This window comes from Heterodontus francisci, chromosome 3, assembly GCF_036365525.1.
Source record: "Heterodontus francisci isolate sHetFra1 chromosome 3, sHetFra1.hap1, whole genome shotgun sequence".
Lineage (NCBI taxonomy): Eukaryota > Metazoa > Chordata > Chondrichthyes > Heterodontiformes > Heterodontidae > Heterodontus > Heterodontus francisci.
The window spans coordinates 134,173,059-134,197,605 of record NC_090373.1 but is presented as its reverse complement, the minus strand read 5'-3'; the positions used below and the strand labels follow the sequence as shown (position 1 = coordinate 134,197,605).

General features: G+C 43.5%; 1 protein-coding gene across 1 annotated transcript in view; it reads right to left on the bottom strand.

Annotated features, from left to right (window-relative positions):
* Positions 1 to 5,281: 5,281 nt before the first annotated feature.
* Positions 5,282 to 24,547, bottom strand: part of LOC137361053 (interferon gamma receptor 1-like) — a 70,820-nt gene continuing 51,554 nt past the window's right edge. The window contains exons 2-7 of the mRNA XM_068026051.1: positions 20,395 to 20,524; positions 20,113 to 20,294; positions 17,905 to 18,068; positions 15,596 to 15,758; positions 13,390 to 13,496; positions 5,282 to 8,982 (exon numbers count right to left, since the gene is read on the bottom strand). Coding sequence (XP_067882152.1) covers positions 8,749 to 8,982; positions 13,390 to 13,496; positions 15,596 to 15,758; positions 17,905 to 18,068; positions 20,113 to 20,294; positions 20,395 to 20,524 — 980 coding nt within the window. The 3' untranslated portion in view covers positions 5,282 to 8,748. The remainder of the gene's footprint in view (positions 8,983 to 13,389; positions 13,497 to 15,595; positions 15,759 to 17,904; positions 18,069 to 20,112; positions 20,295 to 20,394; positions 20,525 to 24,547) is intronic.

Here is a 24,547-nt window from a genome sequence, read left to right as displayed (position 1 = left end):
TAAAGGCAGAAAATAAAATGTGTTCTCTACTCTTTATTCCTGAAGCTCTGTACAGTGCTAAATTTCATCAAGGATCTAAATTAGTTACCAGTAATTTAGCCACCTGGAGTGAAGGAGGTAGGGAGAAGAGGCTGCCTCAATCATGTTCCAGAAGAGATTGGTGTGCAGCTAACATTCCGACCCATCATAAGATTTCAAACCAATGTTGAGCCAACAAAAGGAAACAATGTATTTGGCAGTGATTTGATTTTGCACTAGCTAACATAACAGATTTAAGTAGGTTCCTGATTCTGCAAAAAAAAAGCTATTAGAGTCATAGTTTTTTTATTTTTTTAGTTTTATGGATACAGCACTGAAACAGGCCCTTCGGCCCACCGAGTCTGTGCCGACCATCAACCACCCATTTATACTACACTAATTCCATATTCCTACCACATCCCCACCTGTCCCTATATTTCCCTACCACCTACCTATACTAGGGGCAATTTGTAATGGCCAATTTACCTATCAACCTGCAAGCCTTTTGGCATGTGGGAGGAAACCGGAGCACCCGGAGGAAACCCACGCAGACACAGGGAGAACTTGCAAACTCCACACAGGCAGTACCCAGAATCTTTATGCTTTTCAGCTTGAAAAGAATGCCAGCCTGATACTGTTGAACGTGTTTTAACATAGTTAAGTGAGTTTCCAGAAAGAACAGATAACCTGCCAGCTTTCTAGTTTTCCCTCCCCTTCCATCAATACAACTTGAATGTATTAAATATTACATCAGGACTATGGTAAATAGTCAAAATAGAATCATTATCATTATCTCAACTCTGAGGTAAAGGCTGGCACATTAACATGAAGGCTATTCTATACCAGATATATTCTGTGTCATATATCACCTGTGGCTCAATTGGTAGCACTTAAGTCTGTGAGTCAGAAGGTTGTGGGTTCATGTTCTACTCCAGGATTTAAGCATAAAAACCTAGGCTGACACTCCAGTGTAGTACTGAGGGATTGCTACATCGTGTTCTTTCAGATGCAACATCTGCCTTCTCAGGTGGATGTGAAAGATCCCATGGTACTATTCAAAGAAGAGCACTGGTATCCTGGTCAGTAGTTATCTCTTAATCAAGAACGGATGATCTGGTTATTATCACATTGCTGTTTGTGGGAGCTTGCTGTGTTTCTTACATTGCAACAGTGACTATACATCAAAAAGAAATAATTAATTGCCCATAAAGTGCTTTGAGGATGTCCAGTGGTTGTGAAAGGTGCTATAAAATGCAAGATTTTCTTTCTTTTATACGCACCCATACCCTGCAAATGTCTTTTTCTTAGAAAAGACTGCTGTCATTTTTATGCATGCAGCATATACCCTTTCACATATCAGATACATTTGAGTTTTGTGCTCAAATTTCCTCAGTTGCCTGGTCAGACTGGTCAATCCACTGAGGCAGTTGGGGCCTACCTAGGAGTCCTTGCCATGATCATAGGCTGGACCCCTGAAAAAAAACTCCTGATGTCTCAATTGTGGCAGGCACCCTTGATGTACCCCTAGCCAAGACAAACGAGTGAATCTCCGCCTGACTCTGTACACTTCAGCAGGGTCAGTGGTGGAGGTTCCTGGTGGAAAAACCTTGGCACTTATATGGAAATACCGCTTATCTCAGATTTGTGGAGCTGTTTAGAAAAGGAGAAGGTGTACATCATATAGTAGGACATATAAGGCACAAACTATTGCATTAGGTTCATATATTTCTTATGACAAGCGTATCAACAATATAACAGAAACAAGCAGCATATTGATAGGTACTGAGTGGTACAGTAGGTTCCATGTAAGTAAGGGTAAATGTGATATTAAGAAGTAATTTAGATTGGGCAAATACATTGGTGCCTTTGGGTGAAAGTTGTTCTGTAAATATAAGCATGGCTTCACCATATTGAGTTCAAAGTTTATTTATATGTATGCAAATTGTGGCAGTTGGATGATGGCATGAAATCTGTAAACTTCTGTTTTATGAAGGAAATAGGTAGGTTTATTTTGACAATGCAGATCATTATGAAGATATAAGAGAACAGGGAGATGTGAAATGAATTTATTTGGCGTGTCACTTTTACTTATGTTGTGCTCTCCTTTTACTGTCTGCTGACTCTCCTGTTCCACATCCTCCTTCTCCTTCTCCCGTGCAGCTTTCTAATCTGGTGGAGATTACCTCGTCTTCATTATCATCCTCTATGGCTTTTAGAAGCAACAAACTATGTGACATAAAACATAGCTTCTGGAAACTTGCTGGGCTGCAATCCAAGGCTCTATAAATTTATCAAACCACCAGACCAGATTGCTTATAATCTGCTCTTTGACATGCCCTATGTGTCTGTTGTCATCACCTGAGATATAGGGCTGGTATGTTAGATTGTTGCATGATGAAAGTATGATTACAGCTTCCTGGAAAGAGAGCATTCACGTTCAAGGAAAGGTGATTGGCATTGCACATGAGCTGTAAATCAATTGAACAAAAGCCTTTCCTGTTCATGAAATGGAGGGAGTTGTAGCAAGAGGATTTGAGTGCCACATGTGTTCTGTCAATTTCTCCTTATATCTGGAAGACCATAGGACTGAATAGATCTTAGAAACATAGAAACATAGAAAATAGGAGCAGGAGTAGGCCATTCGGCCCTTCGAGCGTGCTCCGCCATTCATTTTGATCATGGCTGATCATCCATATCCCCCCATATCCTTTGATCCCGTTCGCCCCAAGAGCTATATTTAGCTCCTTCTTGAAAACATACAATGTTTTGGCCTTAACTGCTTTCTGTGGTAGTGAATTCCACAGGCTCACCACTCTCTGGGTGAAGAAATTTCTCCTCATCTCAGTCCTGAAAGGTTTACCCCGTATCCTTACACTATGACCCCTGGTTCTGGACTCCCCCACCAGAAGGAACATTCTTCCTGCATCTACCCTGTCAAGTCCTGTTAGAATTTTATAGGTTTCTATGAGATCCCCCCCCCTCACTCTTCTGAACTCCAGCGAATATAATCCTAACCGACTCAATCTCTCCTCATATGTCAGTCCCACCATCCCAAGAATCAGTCTGGTAAACCTTCGTTGCATTCCCTCTATAGCAAGAACAACTTTACTCAGAGAAGGAGACCAAACTGCACACAATATTCCAGGTGTGACCTCACCAAGACCCAGTATAATTGCAGCAAGACATCCCTGCTCCTGTACTTGAATCCTCTCGCTATGAAGACCAACATACCATTTGCCTTTTTTACCGCCTGTTGCACCTGCATGCTTACCTTCAGCGACTGGTGTACGAGAACACCCAGGTCTCGTTGCAAATTCCCCTCTCTCAGTTTATAGTCGTTCAGAAAATAATCTACCTTCCTGTTTTTGCCACCAAAGTGGATAACCTCACATTTATCCCCATTATACTGCATCTGTCATGCATTTGCCCACTCACTCAACTTGTCCAAATCACTCTGACGCCTCTCTGCATCCTCCTCACAACTCACCCTCCCACCCAGTTTTGTGTCATCTGCAAATTTGGAGATATTACATTTAGTTCCCTCATCTAAATCATGAATGTATATTGTGAATGGCTGGGGTCCTAGCACCGATCCCTGCGGTACCCCACTAGTCACTGCCTGCCATTTGGAAAAAGATCCATTTAATCCTGCTCTTTGTTTCCTGTCTGCCAACCAATTTTCTATCCATCGCAATACACTACCCCCAATCCCATGCGCTTTAATTTTACACGCTAATCTCTTATGTGACACTTTGTCGAAAACCTTCTGAAAGCCTTCCTCGCTGTTTGTTTCTGTGATTCCATTGGGAAGGATATGCAGCTCACCTAAGAGAGCAAAAGCTGCCTGACTAATGTGGCAACTTGCTGTTCTAACTTACAAAGGACAGTATTAGCCATCCAAACGAAAACATAGTGATTATTACAGAATAGTTTTGTACAGTATACAGTAAAATAGTATACAGTAAAAAGATAATGTGATAATAAGTCACCAGGTACAGAAATATAGGGCGGGATTTTCACTGCGGGGGCGGGAAATGGAAGTCAGGACTGTTTCCGGGTCCCAACTATGCCTGCAGTGGGGAAACAGTAATGGGCCCCCGGTTTAAAGGAGGGAGCCCCTTAATTTCTATGGAGATGGGTTTGGCGGGCAATTAACAGCCGTGGGGGTGGGAATGGAGGCGGGACTGCTCAAGTGCAGGCCTGATTTAACCAGACTATGGCAGCCATTACTGTGGCTGCCATTTGACTGCTGTTACTGCAAAGTGAAAGATCACAGAAGACTTGAATTTGACAGTGGCCGGGATTTTACCCTAGGTGGACGGGAGCAGGCCACCAACTGAAAAGTCGGTGGCAAACCCACTTCCGCCTCGCCTGGGGATCCGACCCGTATTTTGCGGGAAACCAGGCTTTAATTGGTGTGAGGCAGGACTTCCACCCACTTGAGGTAGGACGTCCCGCCGAATAGAGCTGCCGGCCAATTAGCATGGCGGCAGCTAACTGTCCCAGCAGCGCCCATGGGAGCGGTGGCCACTGCTGGGATTACAGCCCAGTTCAAGAAAGAAGATGTTGGGGAGCCCAGAACACAGGTAAGTTTTTGTTGCCTCGCCGGGGATAATCGGTCGGGCCCTGGTGAGGAAAGGTCCACTGGAGGGACGGGTGGGTGGGGGATAGCGTGTTGGGGGTACTTGGGGCAGCGGGGTGGCCCTCATGATCGGGCACAGGGTTCTGAAGAAGGGTCACTGACCTAAAACGTTAACTCTGCTTCTCTCTCCACAGATACTGCCAGACTTGCTGAGTTTTTCCAGCACTTTCTGTTTTTATTTCAGATTTCCAGCATCCGCCGTATTTTGCTTTTATATTGGAAAAGCTGGGGTTGTTCTGCTTGGAGCAAAAGAGATTGAGGGGAGATTTAATAGAAGTGTACCAGATTATGACAGGTTTAGAAAGGTAGACAAAGAAAAGCTGTTCCCATCAGTTGATAGTGTAAGGACTAGGGGTAACAGATTTAAGGTTTTGGGCAAGAGATGCAGAGGGGATGTGAGGAAGAACTTTTTTATGCAGCGAATGGTCATGACCTGGAACTCACTGCTGATGAGGGTGTTGGAAGTAGAAACAATCAATGATTTCAAGAGGAAATTGGATGGGCACTTGAGGGAGATAAACTTGCAGGGCCACGGGGATAGAGTGGGGGAATGGGTCTGACTGTGTTAATCTGAGTTCTTTTTGCCTTCAGTCTGGTTCAGTAAATATACCGAGTCGGATGTGTCGGTAAAATCAATTACTTTATTTGCGCATTAGCCGGCGGACTTACTCTGACACAGCGGCACTGACTCCAACAGAGTCTGTCGGGTCCACCAGAGTAAGTGTTGTTCGTGATACAGATACTACTGTTTATACATTAAGATTCATGCTACACCCCCTTGTTTAACCAATCAGTGCAGTACAATTTAACTTTCAACCAAGTGATAACGTGGAGTACATTTGTTACTGAGGTTAACAATACCCTCTGTTCTCAATACATACTTGTTATTAACATAATATTGTTTTGCATCAGCAAGATAAAAGAAAACAGACAATCAAGATAATTAGCAAAGGCAGAAGAGTTAGAAACAACATTCTGGTTTCGATTCCCACAATTGTCATGAGTCCTGTGATCCTGTAATCTTTATCAAGTTGCAGCCTGCAGTAACACCAAGCTACACAATCATGCCATAAAGAAACAAATGTCCTTGTAATTACCAGTGTCTGTTAGTTTATACAATCTCACACTCTCAGCCTTTACTTTTAACTATTTCATTGCGGTTTCTGCCACTTAAAATCATACTATCAAAGCTCAACAAAGCTACTATTCCTAACTTGGCTACATTTCCCATTAAGCATAGTGCCATGCCGTTCTGCTCAGTTCTACAACTGGATTGCTCCACAGAGAGCTGGCATGGACTCCGATGGGCTGAATGTGGCTCTCTTAGAGGGGTGAGTAGCCATCTCTTCAAGGGATAGAATCCATCCACGGACTTTGGGGGTTGTAATGAAAAGCTGCGGCAGCCTGGACTGGCGGAGGATGAAGAAGACAGGGCAGTTGCCAGGAAAGTGAGTGCACATAAGGAAGAAGCTCTTGTTGTGGTCACAGACCAGCTGACCTTTGAGAAGGTGGAAGCCCTTCCTGTTGATGAATCTGAGTGGCTGGTAACTGGGTGCCTTGATTCCCCCTGCACCTCTTACATGCCTGAGTGTTTACTGACCACTCTCCCTGCCACATGCACTGTACTGATGGCACCTGTCTCCTGTCTCCCATTGGGTGTACCCCCCTCCGCGATATTCACCCTGATTGCCTGGGGCAACCATGACTGGATCCACACTGTGTGTCCACCTCCATTCGGCTGGTCTGCCCCAGACAGCGCATGCGACCCATGCGCATCAGCGAGAATCGCAACAAACCCCATTAACAGGCTTTTAATGAGCTTCTTAACCACCTTAATTGGCCTACATCATGGATTGGGTGGGATCGTGGGGCCGCCCTCCCCCCCCCCACCCAGATGAAAATTGCCGACAGTGGGAACAGCATTGGGAAACTAGCGCAACAGCTGGTATTTTCATCCTGTGTGGGACCTGAAAATTCAGCCCATAGAGACAAATTTTGAATACAGATACTGTGCTTATGGCACGTAGTATGCTTCGCTCCAAGCAGTTATACATTTGATGACCTTGCAGGCTCGGAAACCCTCCTGGGCCTGACTTTTAAAAAATCTATGAAAGAGGAGAATGAACAAAATTGGTGGAAGAGTTAATTGAAAACCTGTTATTCCTTTCTTATTCTAATTATCCTGAGTCTATCAGTTCATCAGAAATGAAATCACAGGGTAGATTTTCTTCATTTGCATGGGAGCATTAAATATTTGCAGGGGCAGAGCTGATAAGGCTGAAGATTGAGTTCACAAGATTTTTTTGTCCGATTAATGTCACCTTAGCTCACTGATAGCACTCTTGCCTTTGATTCAAAAGAGCTTTGGTTCATGCCTTGTTTCAGGACTTCAGCTTCTTCTTCTTAGGCAGTCGCTCGGGATCGAGGATCACTTGCTTCCTCTCCGATTCGATGACTTCTGCACACAATCTGGGTTGACATTTCAGGATTACACTGAGGCATTGCTACATTGTTAGAGGTGGCTTTTTTCAGATGAGTTGTTAAACTAACACACTAACTAGGGTGTGATTTTTGTCCACTCTATTATTCAGTGTTACCAGGCGGAAGAACATTTTTAAAAAGTAACCACTGCTTATGCATGCACAAGCCTGCCTGACTCAAATTGTGGGATAAGAAACAGGTGTGAGTCTCATTGAAATATTAAAATTGGGGTCACATGGCATATTTAGGACCCCAATGCAATTTTGGGGTACTACAAGATGGAGGGCATTCTCTGTCCAGTTGAAATGAGTATTAAGTAGCCAGACTGGACAGGGTAGATGCAGGAAGGATGTTCCCGATGGTGGGGGAGTCCAGAACCAGGGGTCATAGTCTAAGGATACGGGGTAAACCTTTCAGGACTGAGATGAGGAGAAATGTCTTCACCCAGAGAGTGGTGAGCCTGTGGAATTTGCTACCACGGAAAGCAGTTGAGGCCAAAACATTGTATGTTTTCAAAAGGAGCTAGATATAGCTCTTGGGGTGAAAGGGATCATAGGATATGGGGGGAAAGTGGGAACAGGTTACTGAGTTGGATGATCATCCATGATCATAATGAATGGCGGAGCAGGCTTGAAGGGCCGAATGGCCTACTCCTGCACCTATTTTCTATGTTTCTATGAATGAATGGTCATTAAAAGGTGCTCATCCTGGGCCCTCAGAAATCTTTTAATTTGCCATTAGTCCCTCTGTGTCCCCCTCCCTGTGGAATTGCTTTTGCAGCTCTTTAACAACCTACTTACAGCTCAGCTCCATGGAAGAGACCCGAGATATGTCCCCTCCCTGATCGGTGAGCTACCTATTGGCGCTAGTCCAATAGTAGAGCACAGCGATAATATTCCAATGAGGATCGACCAATGCAAATGCATTAGGCATTTGGTGAGCTTCATTGGGTAGATGGTGTGATTGGATAATGAATGCTGAAAATGAAAATCATCTCCCATCTGTCAGTTTGGCTGGATGTTAACCATCCCATGATAGTATTTTGAAAGGTATGGGAATTCTCTCCATTTTCTATCCAATATTCATCCTCAGTCAACATCACCAAAACAGATTAATTGCACATTGATTGCATCGCTGTTTGTGAGCTCTTGCTCTGTGTAAATTGGTGTTTGCCTACATAACAACAGTGACCACACTTCAAAAGTAATTCACTGGCTGTAAAATGATTTGGGTGCATGAAAGGCACTATATAAATGTTTGTTCTTTATTTCTTTCACAATTGTATTCAGGCCCAAAATCAACATGTACAGCCAAACACTAGACAGAGAACATATAAATCTTTCCTAAATGCTGGGAATATTCTTGCTACCAACCAGATTCTGAACTGTAAATTCATTCAAATATTGAACTTCATGTAGTTCTGTCCTGAATCAAGAAATACTTTGTCTAGTTCTTTAACTCATTCATTACACTGTGCACACAAAATGTTATTTTATTTTCAGCCTGTATCAACCCTATACATCTGCAATAATGATGCATAACATCTACCAGTTTCTTGGGACAAAGAGCTGCAATGACAGCATGTGGCATTCTTGAGAATTAAAGAGTTAGTTAACATTCAACAGAGTTTGAGCTCTATCATATGCCCTGTCCTTCCCAGCATATTTCATATCCTCAGTAAGTGGTTCAGTGATCTCTGGATTTGTAATGGGCTTTGCCACTTCCTCAAAAAAAAGATCACATTCAACAGGAGTCACTTCCTCATATTTAATTACAACAGATACAGCATCCTCCTCAGTCTTCATATCTAGATATGGGTTGATGGCCTTTACAATAAGCATCTAGGAAATAGAAGTTGCAATTTTAGTTGAAAATCATAGCACAGATAAACTCAATGCCAATATAAAAATCTATTATGATCCATTAAATTAATAATTAATACTGCTGATTAACACCCTCAATAGAGTTGTTTACTGACTATAGACATAGGGCTGAATTTAATACTGGCGACGGTGGCCCTGACAACAGGCTGGGGGCAACCCCCCCATGGCTGTTTCTGGGAGCCCGGATGTGATTCCATGCCCATCAGGCAATTAACTGCCTGGCATCAGGGCTCCTGTCCCTTTAAGGGTGGAGATCCTGGCTCCAAGGGCTGCCAGCCGTCAGTCCAAGCAGCACCACCGGAAGCGATGGCCACTGCTGGGACTGCACTCGGCCCAGGGCAGCATGATAGAGCAGGCCCTGGAACCCAGGTAAGTGGGGTTGGGCCTGGAAGGCCATTCAGGCAGGCCCCAGCAAGGGGCAGGGGGAGTCGTTGGTGAGGTTTGGGGGTGGGGGGGGATGGTTCAGCAGGGGGGGCCCTTGCTGCGGGGGCCCTCAGTGGGCCACAGGGTTCCTGATCAGGAGGGCCTTCCCGAGCTCACAGGGAAGTCACCAGTTTTTACTGGGCAACCTCCCCTGCCCACGGAGGGCGCCGCGCCACTCCTAGAATACCAACTGCGGCAGGAAGAGGCCTTTAAGTGGCCTTTAATTGACCACCTACTGATCTAAATTGGCCTCTGGACAGGCAGACAATCCTTGACCTATGAACATACGAACAGGAGTAGGCCATTCGGTTCCTCGAGCCTGCTCCGCCAATTTATAAGATCCTGGTGAATCTGAATGTTGCGTCAACTCTACTTTCCTGTTTGCCCCTCATAACACGTGACTCCCGCCAGATATCAAAAATCTGTCTAACTCAGCTTTGAATGTATTCAATGACCCAGCCTGTACTTTCTGAGGATGTGAATTCCATAGACTAACGACCCTCTGAGAGAAAAAATTTCTCCTCCTCTCTATCTTAAATGGGAGATTTTTAAACTGTGTCCCCTAGTTCTAGTCTCGCCCATAAGTGGAAACATCCTTCCAGTATTCACCCTGTCAAGTTCCCTCAGATACCCAACAGATCTGAGTTGCACCCCAAATTGCAAGACTTCTCCCATGTGTGATTTACCCAACTTCAACCTCTCAAGCAATTGGAATTCCCAGAGTAAAGTGAATAAAATTTAATCCGGCCAATGGGAGCGTGTAGCAAGGTGGGGTGGAGGGGGGGGGGTGCGGGTGTGGGAGGGCTGCTGTAGAATCTGGAGGAAAGACTTCCCAACTCCGTCCAATTCAATCACAAAAAGTTAGTATGCAGGTACAGCAAGTAATTAGGAAGGCAAATGGAATGTTGTGGTACATGTAGGTTGAAGAAATATAATTATACTTTGAATGGGTTTAATAACCAGAAACTGAACTGGACTAGCCATATAAATACTTTGGCTACAAGAGCAGGTCAGAGGCTAGGAATTCTGCAGTGGGCAACTCACCTCCTGACTGCCCAAAGCCTATCCATAATCTACAAGGTACAAGTCAGGACTTTGATGCTATACTCTCCACTTGCCTTGATGGGTACAGCTCCCATAACACTCAAGAAGTTCGACACCATCAGGTCAAAGCAGCCCGCTTGATTGGCACCCCATCCAATACCTTCAACATTCACTCCCTCCACCACTGACGCACAGTGGCAGCAGTGTGTACCATTTACAAGATGCACTGCAGCAACTCATCAAGGCTCCTCGACAGCACCTTCAAAACCCATGACCTCTACCATCTAGAAGGACAAGGACATCAAATTCATGGGAACACCACCACCTGCTAGTTCCCCTCCAAGCCACATACCATCCATTCCTGGAAAATCCTGGAATTCCCTTCCTAACAACACTGTGGGTGTACCTACACTACATGGACTGCAGCGGTTCAAGAAGGCAGCTCACCACCACCTTCTCAAGGGGCAATTAGGGATGGGCAATAAATGCTAGCCTAGCCAGCGATGCCCACATCCCGTGAAAGAATAAAAAATAAGCTTGTTGACATGGAAAAACAGAACGATTTGGGAGTTCAAGTTCACAGGATGTTGCACCTCAAGCGGATAAAGTCATAAAAAAAGCAAATGAAATGCTCGGTTTTATTGCAAGAGTTGTAGAATTTAAAAGTACTGATGTTAAGATAAATCTATATAAAATCTTAGATCATAGTTGGAGTATTGTATGTAGTTTTGGGCTGTACACTATAAAAATGAAGATAAAGTAATAGAGAGAGTACAGGATATTGAAGCTTTATCTAGGGTACAGCACAGATTCAATAGGATGATGTCTGGTATGAGGACATATAAATGCAGAGCATGTTTTGAGAAATTGGGCCTGTTTTTGTCAGAACAGAGGAGACTAAGAGGCGATTTGATAGAAGTGTTTAAAATTATGACTGGATAAGGCAAGGTAGACTATTTTGAGTACTTGAGGGGTCTAGAATGAGGGGGTGTAGACATAAAATTAAATGTAAGAGATTTAGAATAGAGAAGCAGTGAAATGTTTTAACACAGAGGGTTGTGTGGCTGTGGCATTCATTACTGAAGTTGGTGATTGAAGAAGAGACTATACTGGGAGAAAACGGGAACAGGGTACTCGTTTTGGATGATCAGCCATGATCATATTGAATGGTGGTGCAGGCTCGAAGGGCCGAATGGCCTACTCCCGCTCCTATTTTCTATGTTTCTATGTATATGATGCTTCCAAGACTGCGTTAGATTGATAGTTGAAGGAAAGGGGAATAAAGAGATTTGGAACAGGACCTCTGCTCACATGGACAAGGACTGGCTAAACTAAATGGCCAGTTTATAATTTTTATATAATTCTCCTACTGCTACATGGACCTTGTACATTTTTCAACTTCCTGATTGAAACATATAAGATTCTGAAGGGTCTTGGCAGGGTGGCTGCAGAAAGCATGTTTCCCCTTGTGGGAGAATCTAGAACTAGGGGCCACAATGTAAAAATAAGGTGTCGCCTATTTAAGACAGAGATGAGGAGAAATTCTTTCTCTCAGAGGATCGTGAGTCTTTGAAACCCACTACTTCAAAAGGCAGAGGTAGATCGATTCTTGTTAAGCAAGGGGGCAAAAGGTTATCGGGGGCAGGCGGGAATGTGGAGTCGAAGTTACAATCAGATCAAGCATGATCTTGTTGAATGGCAGAGCAGGCTCAAAGGGCTGAGTGGTCTACTCCTGCTCCTAATTTGTATGTTTGTATCTTTTTTATAGATACATGTGAAATGTATATTTTTGCAACATTTCACACCTGCTGAAGAGCTCCACTCCATTAAAGTTTTGGATAAAATCTAATGATATTAATGTCCTATGTGTTATTGTATAATATACTGCATATACATGTAGTAATAATAGTATTTTTCTAATATTGTGTTTATTAAGCTGAGGAACATGATTGGAGAATGGAACAGTTTTCCACTTTGGATACTCCATGTCTGTGTCAATCACCTCGAAGAGATGTAACACAAATTAAATGTATTTACCCAGTAATATACCTTAACCCTAAATTCATGGCAGTGTCCATCCAAATTGCACCTGTGTGATGCTTTTCTTACTATTATTAGTAAAATTCAGTAGTTTTCTGATTTGCACTGGCAGCAACTAGCATTTGGATTGACACTACACAAGCTTATTTTACTGAGGTTTTTTAGAGCTAGCTGAAATAGGAAACCTTCATTCATTCAGTGCGGGTTAGGTTCAGGTCCCCAAGATGAAAGTTGAATATAAACAACACATGCACCAACAGTCCCCCTGTAAACTTTATTCTTAAATTACAGAATCACTGAAATACAGAAATACCATGTGAAGTTTTGGTTTCCTTATTTAAGGAAGAATGTGCATGTGTTGGAGGCAATCCAGAGGAGTTTTACTAGATTGATACCTGGAATGAACGGGTTGTCTTATGAGGAAAGGTTGGACAGACTGGGCTTGTTTTCACAGGAGTTTAGAAGAGACTTGATTGAAGTATATAAGATCCTGAATGGTCTTGACAAGGTGGATGTGGAAAGGATGTTTCCTCTTGTGGGTGAGTCCAGAACTAGGGGTCACCCTTTTAGGACAAAGATGAGGAGAAACTTTTTCTGAGGGTAGTGTGACTTTGGAACTCTCAGCCTCAGAAGGTGGTGGAGATGGGGTCATTGAATATTTTTAAGGCAGAAGTAGATAGATTCTTGTTAGACAAGGGAATCAAAGGTTTATCCGAGGGTAGATGGGAGTGTGGAATTCGAGACACAAACAGATCAGCCTTGATCTAAATGAATGGCGGAGCAGGCTAGAGGGGCCGAATGGCCTACTTCTGCTCCTAATTCATAGGTTCGTACATATGTTCGTATGTAATTACTTACCAAAGATCTTGGTAAGACTAATTGCTTCTTTAAAAGTTTCCAGACAATGCTGACAGTTACAAGCCCCAAGAAAAATGTTATCACAGCTAGAGGTACAATTAGAGTCTCTACAAGGCAAAAGAAGAAACAAAAACAAAACATTATTGCTCAGATGTAAGAAATTTCCTGACAATAAAATTGGAACTGCACTGTTATTCTATGTAAAAGGTGAAGCAAAATGCTGCATACTATCTTCTTTTTAGAATAATGATATTTGAACATCCATCACAGGACAGAATGCAATATATCTTCTCTTATAAATTATAGTCCTAAAATTCATAAATTAATCCCTGACACTATGCCGAATCTCAGGGTCAGGGGCATGTAATATAAAACATTAAATTAAAATAAAATATAAAAACATAAAAATGGGGTAAATCAGGCATACCTAATCAAGCAAAATAAATAAAATAAAATATAATGACGTACATTGAGAAGCCAATACAAACTGTGATGTTAACAGATACCGACACCTTTACAGATCAATAATGTAATCACCTCGCTGGGGAGAAGTGACCCAAGAAAATCAACAAAGTTAAAAAATAGTGCAGCTGTCTTTGGTTTCCAATTTCAGGAAACCTGTTTTTCAGTTTAAATTCTAATTCCACCACCCATACCCTCTCCTCCCTTGCTTTGGAAGTCCTTCACAACACTGGACACCAGAAATACACAGGTATCCCTTGCACCTAGCATTGCTAAGGCAGGAAATATACTCTATGATGTATTTTCCTCATTGGTATCACATTATAATCTATCCACCTCTGCCCGCGCCCTACTCCCCCCACCCCATTTCTTCTAGAGTCTCTGCCTAGGTCAAAAGGGATAGAGGCTTGAAATAACTTTGCCCGTTTCTGCCTAGAAATTGTTCATTTTGCTGTCATAGAACCATAGAGTTTTGGTTCCATATTTTAATGCTATCTAGAATTGTACTTGGATCTTGCCATCATATCTCTGCTGTCAAAGTATAATGTCATTAAAATTGAACTGCAGTGAAATAATGCTACATGACATCATTAAAAATAAAATACCTCCATGACAACTGAAACTGAATTAAGGTTAGCAGGGTGATGGAACAATAAGCATTTCCGTTTGTTCTCTCTTTGTTCCCCTCTGTCTCTCCCTCTCTCTGAAGTTGCAGCGAGCAGGAGGGTTGGCACAGCAGCTTTGTGGTTGGTCAGTTTGTTTAAAAACATCGCGCTGTCAGTTTCACAGCTGACCGCTGCTGAAGCAGGAACACACTTCCCAACTTTGGACAGATTCAGGATTTTCTGCTGGAGTGTTAAAAAAAGTCGGAAAACCCCGAATCTGTCGATGTTGGGAAGAGTGTTCCTGCTTCAGCAGCTGTGAAACTGCGCAATGATTTTAAAAAGGCTGGTCTGCAAGAAGAAGACAATGGGAACTTTCCCATCTCCAGTCACGGACCCCTAGCGAGGATGAGGAATGGCCCCGGGTACAGTTTATATCTGCGGGATATATGTTGGACAACCCTGTTTTAGATGATAATCATGGGTGTTGTGAATATTAGTTAACACTGGGTCTGCAATTTAACACAATAATCTGGAGCATCAGCAGCCCCATTGGGAGATATGGGCACTGCTGAGGCAGGTTGGGGACCACAAGGCTTGGAGGTGTCTATTTTAAGTTAAAATTATTAGGGGGCGAAGCCATTAGGCCTCTCAAAGCGGAGGGGAAATCCTCCTGGTACATTGTTTGGATCGTGGGTGCGGCTTTCTTGCTGGTGGCCCCCTCTTTGGGGCATGGAGCCTCTGGCTCGGATAGCTCCCCTGGTCTGCCACAGGGAGGCCGCCTCCATGGAGATGACAGCCTCCGCACATGGTGGTTGCTGCTCCACCAGTGGCAAGGTGACCTCATTGTATCCATGATCAACTTAATTGGCTGCCCGCCTTCCTGGTGGCTCCTTGATCCAGGTCACCATCTGCCCATGGGAAACTTCCCCAGTGGCAGGAATGCACTGAAGCTATCCTGATGCGGCTCCCTGCTGTTTTCCCAGCTCCTCATATCCAAGCTGTCATCACTGGGCCAGGAAAATTCAGCCCATGGGCTTTATCTGATGTCTTGGGCTATTTGCACTGACATTCAAATAGCTGCAATTTACAATGTAATTCTGAATGTAATTCTAATTGTGTTGTATGCATAGCCACATTACCTTGCAAATTTAAGGAATTAACTTGGAAGCACTTTTGTGTTGACCATTCTGCTTTCATTTTCCATTGCTTTGAATTCACTTGAGCAGACACACATAAAGTAACTCTTGGCTGTGTTATAGTAAGCTTTAATTTTGATTTTCTAATTCGACAATTTTTCTTTGGCTAGAGAATTGTAAATAAAAGAATAAGATTACAAAGTCATTTAATTTATTAATAAATTCATATATATCATTTATAATACATCCGGTATTAGTTTGTCCTTTTATTGTAGCTGTAACCAAAGGCCAGAATGATGTGGTTCCTCCCAAGTGTCAGGGTAAGGGATAGCGTGGAGTAGCTGCTAAAGATTTTGGATAGGGGAGGGTAACAGACATTTATTATTTTTCAACTTGGCTGAGTGGTAGCATTCTTGCCTAGTTCAAGTCCCACTGCAGGACTGCACTTCAAAAATAATTCATTTAGTGAAAGGATTTGAGGCATCCCGAAGATGTAACGATGCTGTATACATGCAAGCTCTTTTTTTGCTTTATGCTGGAATCCCAGGTACATGAAGAAATAAAATTGAGGCCCTGCAATTAGGATATAGATTAAAGAGTAGGACATCATGGGTAGTAAACTCAGTATTACTCCCTGTGCCATGCAGCAGTCAGTATAAGGATATAAGATAAGGGAGTTATATGTGTGGTTAGAGAGACATTTCAGCAATGGCCTCTACAGGATAAATGAGCTTCACCTGAACAAGGCTAGCATCAATGGCCTCACTGGGAGAGTAACTAGTGCCGTGGGGGTGAGCAAAACAAGATAAAGAAGAAGAAAGGAAAGAAAAAGCAATAAAGATTGTAAGAAAAGATAGAAGAGAAAAACTGGAAAATGATAAAGAACAGATCAGAAGGGGATGGATTAAAATGGGTAAGATTGTCAAAAAAACAGGCAGGTTGTGAATAAAATTTGTGAGCTAAAAGCACAATTGCTTTGGGGGCAGAAATGATATAATATGATTAACACAGACAGGACTTAGGTTAGGGCAGGACTGGAAGCATTGTGGCAGGCTGGTCAGAAAATCATTCAATAGTCAAGTCTAGAGGTAGAAAAGGCGTGGCTGAGGGTTTCAGCAGCAGATAAGCTGAGGCAGGGGTCAAGTTGGGTCACGTTATGGAGGTGGAAGTAGACAGTCTTCATGATGGAAAGGATATGGGGTCAGAAGCTCAGCTCAGGGTCAGACAGCAGACTAAAGTTGCAAACAGTCTGGTTCAGCTTCAGACAATGGCCAGAGAGAGAAATGGAGTCGGTGGTTAGAGAACAGATATTGTGGCGGAGATCAAAAACAATGACTTCTGTCTTTCCAATATTTAATTGGAGGAAATTTCTGCTCATCCAATACTGGATGTTGGATTAATAGTGTGACTAATTAGAGGCAGTGGAAGGGTTAAGAGAGATGGTGGTGAGGTAGAGCTGGGTGTCATCAGTGTACATTTGAAACTTGGCCATGTGTTTTGGGGTGATGTTGTTGAGGGGCAACGTGCAGATGATAAATGGCGGGGGTGGAGGGCAGTGAGTTGGGGTGGGAGCGGTGGCAAGGGTAGATCCTTTGGGGACTGTAGAGGTAACCTTCAAATAATTTGTTAAGTCACAGTTAGAATAGTAAATCCAGTGCTACTTTAAGAATGGTATCAAGACCATGAAAAGGGTGCAGTAAAGAGTCACTAAGTTGGCATCAGAGATGAATGGCTTTAGTTATGAGGAGAGGCTGGAGAGATTGCTGGCTTATTTATTCATATCTTCTCATAATTAAAGCTTCTCATCCCTGCTGTCATTTTAGTGAATATCTTCCGCACACTTTCTGTGGTATTGACACAACTCTGAAAAGAAAATTAATAGATTTGTAGAGATGTTCCAAATTCTGAAGGAATTTGATAAATAGGGAAAATATTCCCACTGCCTGATGGCATAGTGGGCATAAATCTAAGTACATCACCAAAAGAACTAAGGGAGAGGTTGAATTTTTTTTTTAATGCAGGTTACTCAAGAGCAGTGGCAGCATAATCCATAATAGCTTTTAAAATTGATGTGGATAAATATTTGAACAACATTTTTTAAAGAGGAGGGGAAAGGGTAGGGGAATGGGACGTAATGGATAGCTCTAGAACAGGCCTCATTCTGTTCTGCAAAGTTTTCTAGTTCTATGGAACAAAATAAGAAGCGTAATTAAACAAGGTCAAATTGCTTGACATGATCAGTGAAATTACATTCACTTTAACCGTGCACATCAACATTTGTTAACAACATTTGATTATTTAACAGTACATACCAATTCATTGTTGCCTTCCTGCCAAACACAAATATTACATCTAAAGTCATGGTTTACTTTCCAGCCAGTCTCTGTAGTCAGGTTTGCAACAACAGGGTATATACAGCTCAAAAATACTTCTTGTCCACGGACTGTAACTTCTACAGTGGGAGCACTTAATATGCCTGTGCGAAGCATGGAAACAATATAATTAAATAACATTCAGAATCCTGCTGAAATCTATACACATATAGGATAGAAGTTATTGTTCACAATAATTAGCAGCTCAATGCTTAAATGTGCCTGTATGACATATTTTCTGCCTTTTATGTTCAAGGTGTTCGTGACCTTTTTAAAGTAATGGTATTACTGTCTCAGTTAAATTAGTGGACAGAAGAACATCATGAACAGAATAACATGACGACCACCTTCTACTCTTATACCTACATGAATTCACCAGGACACTGTGATGCTCAGCATGTCAGGTGGATTTTTCTTTAACTTACTGGCAGCTGAGAAACAAAATCTATAAAGTGATGCTGATCGTAACAATAGGGTCTCACTTAAATAAAAGTTCTTGGAGTCCTGCCTGATACTTAGCCACTACCTGACCAGCAGGCGAGATGGACATTTGGCGGCAGAAGGACACAGCTGGGGACTTGTGGGAATAGTTCCCAGCAGTCAAAATCTTGAAACTCCCTCCCTAGCAGCACTATTGATCTACCTTCACTAAATGGACTGCAGCAGTTCAAGAAGGCGGCTCACCACCACCTCCTCAAGGGAAATTAGGGATGGGAAATAAATGCTGGCCTTGCCCAGTGATGCCCACATTCGCGAATGAATAAAAAACTGTCAGATATGGATGAGATCAGGAAGAGCCTGGGGCTGGTAAAGCCTAAGGGTTCCTTGCAGACCCTGAGGCAGCACTCTTGCTTCTCCCTGGCCAACAACGAGTTCAAACAGAAGCAAATCTCTTATACTTACTTATTTTGACTCAATTTACCTCTCAAACCAGTCAGCTCCTCTTGCTGTGCCTCTGCAGCTAGGCTGTGGACAATGCAGGACTCAGCCGGGTGGATATTAATATTGTATCGTGGCGCTGATGATGTCATCGGGCTACGACTTCTGTAGGTTGCGTAGGCCTCTGCCTGCCTTTAGTGGAAGCCACATCGATGGACTGATTTGACATTATAAAAATGATGCAGGCCAGGAATACGGTGGGTTGGAGCCAGGAGATAGAATTTTTGGGTGGGGTGGTGAGTGTATATTTTGTGATGCAAGAGGTGTCACAATTCTATGGGATAGGCTGAATGGACCCGAGAGTCTTTCGCTGTCTGTCATTGTAGGATAGAATCATAGACCTGGATTTTATTGGCATGCCGTCAGTCCCGATGCTGGGACCACTTTTCCAATTGGAGGGCTGACAGCTCTGCAGCCTTGTAGTGCCACTGATAAAGGTGGCCGCTGCTGAGGCTGCAAGGGGAAAGTGAGGGCACCTCCGTATTGATGTTCCCTCAAACGGCCAGCAGAAAAAACATTGATGTGCCAGGGCCAGGCAGGCAGGCCCTGGTGATTGGAGGGATGAACCCTCTAGCAGCAGCATCGGTGCCACGAGGGTGGACCTTGCTCCTTGTGGGCCCCACTGTGGGCCATGAAGCCTCCAGAATGGAAGGCCCTCTCACCCCGGGAAGCTACTGGGAGGCCACTTCAATGAAGCTGACGGACTCACCATGCAGCGGGGTTGGGGGGGGGGTGGGGGGAGGGTACATTTTGATGCGTATAAAATGTCAGTCAGGTGGTAAAATGGCGGTCAATAGGCAAAAAAATTGTCTCAATTGGCCACCCTCCTCCAGGTGGTGGGCAGCCGAGCCGCTGCCATTCCCGCGCTTGCAATATCCCCTGGCAGTGGGAACACAATGGACTTCCCTCTCGCCGCCTTTTTAGCAAACCCCCCACAATCCCCACCTCCAATTCCCTCTCCAAATGGCTGGTAAAATTCCATCCATAGAATCATAGAATGGTTACAGCACAGACGGAGGCCATTCAGCCTGTCGTGTCTGTGCCAGCTGTCTGCAAGAGCAAATCAGCGAGTCCCATTCCCCCATCTTCTCGTATGTTTGTATGTTCATTCAAAAGCTGCCGCATCTCATAGAAATGCCATCCACATCTTTACACAGATTTGTAAAACTCAGTCTTGTGAAGTTCTGTTAAAAGACAAAATCAGCTTACCATTCTTGTGAAAATTGAATCTCTCAGTGAAAACAAATTGTGACTCCTGAAATTGCGTAATTGCTTTGATTTTGGCATAATAAGAATTTGATGCAGTAAGGTTCACATTAAAGGCTTTGGTGACATCACAATGATGCAACGTAGTGTTTGAGCAGGGTGGGTACGGCTGCCATTGTGCAGTTCTATATATAAAGAAAAAGCAAAAGAATTTCTGTTCAGCTTATCGAGTTCCAAACTATTTGAAACAATTATAATAAGTTAAAAATAAAAATAAATACACACAGGTAATCCCTGCACTGGACAGTAAAGTTTGTTGTTTCAGGTGTTTCATTTACATACGCCCACGTTAATATGGTCTTAAAGTTGTAAGATGTTAAAGAGAGGTTCACTGGAGGAGGAAGTTTACGATCACCTGTGAAATAAATAACATTCAAATGTAAGAAAGTTAAAGAATCCAGATTCATGCATTCACAAGAAACATTGCTACCCTTCCTTAAATACTATGAATCCATTAACAAAGTGTTCAGATTCTGTGATTTCATTCAAAGGAAAAATTTATGAGCAAGTATTACCAAATTAAAGGAGTAGCAGATGAAGTTCAATGTGGAGAAATGTGAAGTGATTCGTTGCATCCACTCCCTGGCGCTGCATTTAAGGAAAGATGTGAAGGCGTTGGAGAGTGTGCAGAAAAGATTCAGGAGAACAGTTCCAGGAATGAGGAACTTAATTTACAAAGATAGATTGGCGAAGTTGGGACTGTTTTCCTTGGAGAGGAGAAGGCTGAGAGGAGATTTGATAGAGATATTCAAAATCATGAGGGGTTTGGACAGAGTAGATAGAGAGAAACGGTTCCCACTCGTGAAAGGATCAAGAACGAAAGGGCAGAGATTTAAAGTAATTGACAAAAGAAACAATGGCGACATGAGGAGAAATTTTATCACACAGCGAGTAGTTAGGATCTGGAAAACACTGCCAATGAGTGCAGTGGAGGCAGGTTCAATCGAGGCATTCAAAAGGGACAAATATAGTTACTTGAAAAGGAAGAATATACAGGGTTATGGGGAGAAGGCGGAAGAATGGCACTAGGTGAATTGCTCACTTGGCGAGCCGGTGCAGACACGATGGGCCATATGGCCTCCTTCCGTGCTGTAACAATTCTGTGATTCTCATACAGACTGTTTCACAAACAGTTAAATCCCAGATTGCAATCTGTGGGTGGGAGCACGAAGTGCTGGGCTCTGGGGATTATAGAGTCATAGAGAGATACAGCACCGAAACAGGCCCTTCGGCCCAACAAGTCTGCGCCGACCAGCAACCACCCATTTATACTAATCTTACGTTAATCCCATTTTTCCCTCTCACATCCCCACCAATTCTCAATTCTCCTACCACCTACCTACACGAGGGGCAATTTTTACAATGGCCAATTTACCTATCAACCTGCAAGTCTTTGGCTGTGGGAAGAAACCGGAGTACCCGGCGGAAACCCACGCGGTCACAGGGAGAACTTGCAAACTCCGCACAGGCAGTACCCAGAACTGAACCCAGGTCGCTGGAGCTGTGAGTCAAACTGGATAACACATCTGAAAATTGGGAGAAGAAGGGATTTCCTCTGGAATTCCTCTGTTGTTTGTGGTTAAATCTTAAACTTATGTACAAGGCTGCAAGAATTTGAATATTTGTAGAAATCTATGACATCTTTCAGAAACATCCCAAAGTGCTTCATCAAGAATGAATTTCACTATAGTTACTGCTGTTAAATTGGTAAACTTGACAGTCATTTTGTGCACACTAATGTCTCACAAGATTATAAGATAATTACAGATGAAGAAAGACATTCTGAGTTCTTCCAGCCATCCAGAATTTACAGCATCTAAAGCAAAAAGCAAACTACTACAGATACTGGAAATCTGAAAAGTCAACAGAAAATACTGGAAACATTCAGCATGTAAGGCAGCATCTATGGAGAGTGGATGGGTAGGGTTAACATTTCAGGTCATTGATCTTTCATCTTTGAACTTTCGGTCTAATCTCTTTTGGGAACCAAAAGCTGGCTATATTCCTGAAGCATGGTTTCGTCAGACGGAATTCCCTTCTCAATATTTGTTAGGCCTTAGTGCACATGCGCAAACCTCAGGTTTTCCACTCGTTGCTTGCTTCCACATGAGGATCCAGGTCACGCCTGAATTTTCACACTTCCCTCCATCTTCCATGCATGAGCCTGGACTGTCCTGGGACTGCAGTGGCAGATGGAACTTCTACCTACCCCCACCCCTTGTAGGAATTCCCACAGTGATGTCTTGGGATGGAGATCTGGAATTTCTTATATGCACAGTTAAGTATGATCAGGTTGATTGTGCGCACTTTGGAATTATATATTTATAAAATATATAAAAATAAAATGCTAGAAATATTTTCATCTGTTGTGATGAAATGTCATCAACCTGTTATGTTAACTTTGTTTCTCTCTCCACAGATGCTGCCTGACCCGCTGAGAATTTCCAGCATTTTCTGTTTTTATTTCAGATTTCCGGCATCTGCAGTATTTTGCTTTTGTAATAAAATATAACGTGCACTCATATAGCACTTTGTTACCAATAGAGGTTAGCGTCTAACTCTACAGTAATATATTGCGAACAGTTTCATTCGGGTGATAATGTTTGATATGGTCAAGTAGGGGTCAAAGGGCTGCAGGGTTGATATGATAAATGGATACTGGTTTGAGGGAATGTGCCTTTATTTGGAAGTGGAGGACACCTGTGATGTCAAAGGTAGATTTTTTTTGCACAGAAGAATTTAGTGTTGGCATGCTTAGGGCTTCTTGCAGTAAATGCTACCCGAGTTTCCTTTGCTGCATCCTTCTCCATGATAATGACATAACAAGGGTATCCCATAGGTAATGCCATACCTGCTCTTGAGAACCCATGACTGTGAGTAAGTGAGCCAAAAAGATACAAGTGTTCTGACCCTGTGAGAAGCAAATCCACATGTCTAGGCAGCATGGTAAAAAAAAATGTTGAAAGCGTTTCCCCGCGTCATAAGTCTGTATTCAAACTCTCCAGAACATTCTGTGTCAGGAATTCGTCAGTTCCACCTGTATCAGCTGAGCCTGGCAACTGCTATGCCTCATAAATCTCAGCCTAAGTTACATGCAGTAGCACTTCAGTAATGCAAACCCAGGAAACTCACAGTTGCTATGCCGCGGGTTCCTACTCTAACATGTAAGGAGTTAGATATAGCTCTTGGGTAAAGGGATCAAAGGGTATGGGACAAAAACGGGAACAGATAACTGAGTTGGATGATCAGCCATGATCATAATAAACGGTGGAGCAGGCTCGAAGGGCCAAATGGCCTACTCCTGCTCCTATTTTCTATGTTTCTATAAAAATCAGGTGAGTGGGAAGACTCAAATATTGTGAGGAAAGTCGGGGGAACTATTTTAAAGGCACACATGGGGGTGAATTTAGTGAGCCTGTTGCGGGTCCTGGCGGCGGACCTCGAAATGTGTGCCGTTCCCGCTAGTCCACCGGGATCATGGGGCGGGCGGCCACGTTACATAATAGAGGTGCAGGTCCCAGCCAATCACGCAGCAGGGTGGGATGCGAGATGCCAAATGTGGCATTAGATGACTCCAGAACAGGTGCTGGTGCCATATTTAAAGCCCTGCCAGCCCTGTTTGTATTGCTGTCTTGCACTGATTTTCAGTGATTTCTGGTGAAGCCATCGCAGTTTTGACTCCTGGACCACCCACCCCTCCGGAGACAGACCCCGCAGCGTGGCAGAGACAAGAAACCGGGTGGCCCCACAGTTCAGCGATGCCTCCCTTGAGATTCTCCTCCAAGCTGCAAGGGAAGGACGGGAGGTCCTCTTCACCAGCAATGGCAAGAAGAGGTCCTCCTGCCTGACCAAGCAAGCCTGGATGGAGAGTGCTGAGGAGGTTAGCAGCCGTGGGTCACGCTCCCGGACTTGGGTCCATTGCCACAAGGGGGTCAACAACCTTCTTCATTCTACCAAGATGACTGTTCCTTAACTCTCTCCATTTTAGGGATTGCAAGTAGCTATGCAGGAGGAAGCAGGACATGGGGAGGGAGGCACTACAACTGCGCTGGCAGAGGGGGTTTGGCATCACCTCATCCTAACAGATGCATCTCAGCCACAGGCCATCTCCTTTCACAGCTCACCCTGATTTACTCCCCTCAGAGCTGATGGGATCATGAGCTATATAGGAAAACCCAGTAGGGGACGAGGGGCTGAAACTAGCAAAACTGTCATGTTGATCTCTCTGCGAAGTAAGACTCTCTTCCTCTTTCCACTTGCAGAACAAGAGGGTCCTTAACAGCAGGGAGACATCCTGGACTGGTGGAGGCCCCACTCCACAGATGAGGCGGAGGCACTTGAACTAGTAGGGACCCAGAGCAGCTGCTACATATCTGAT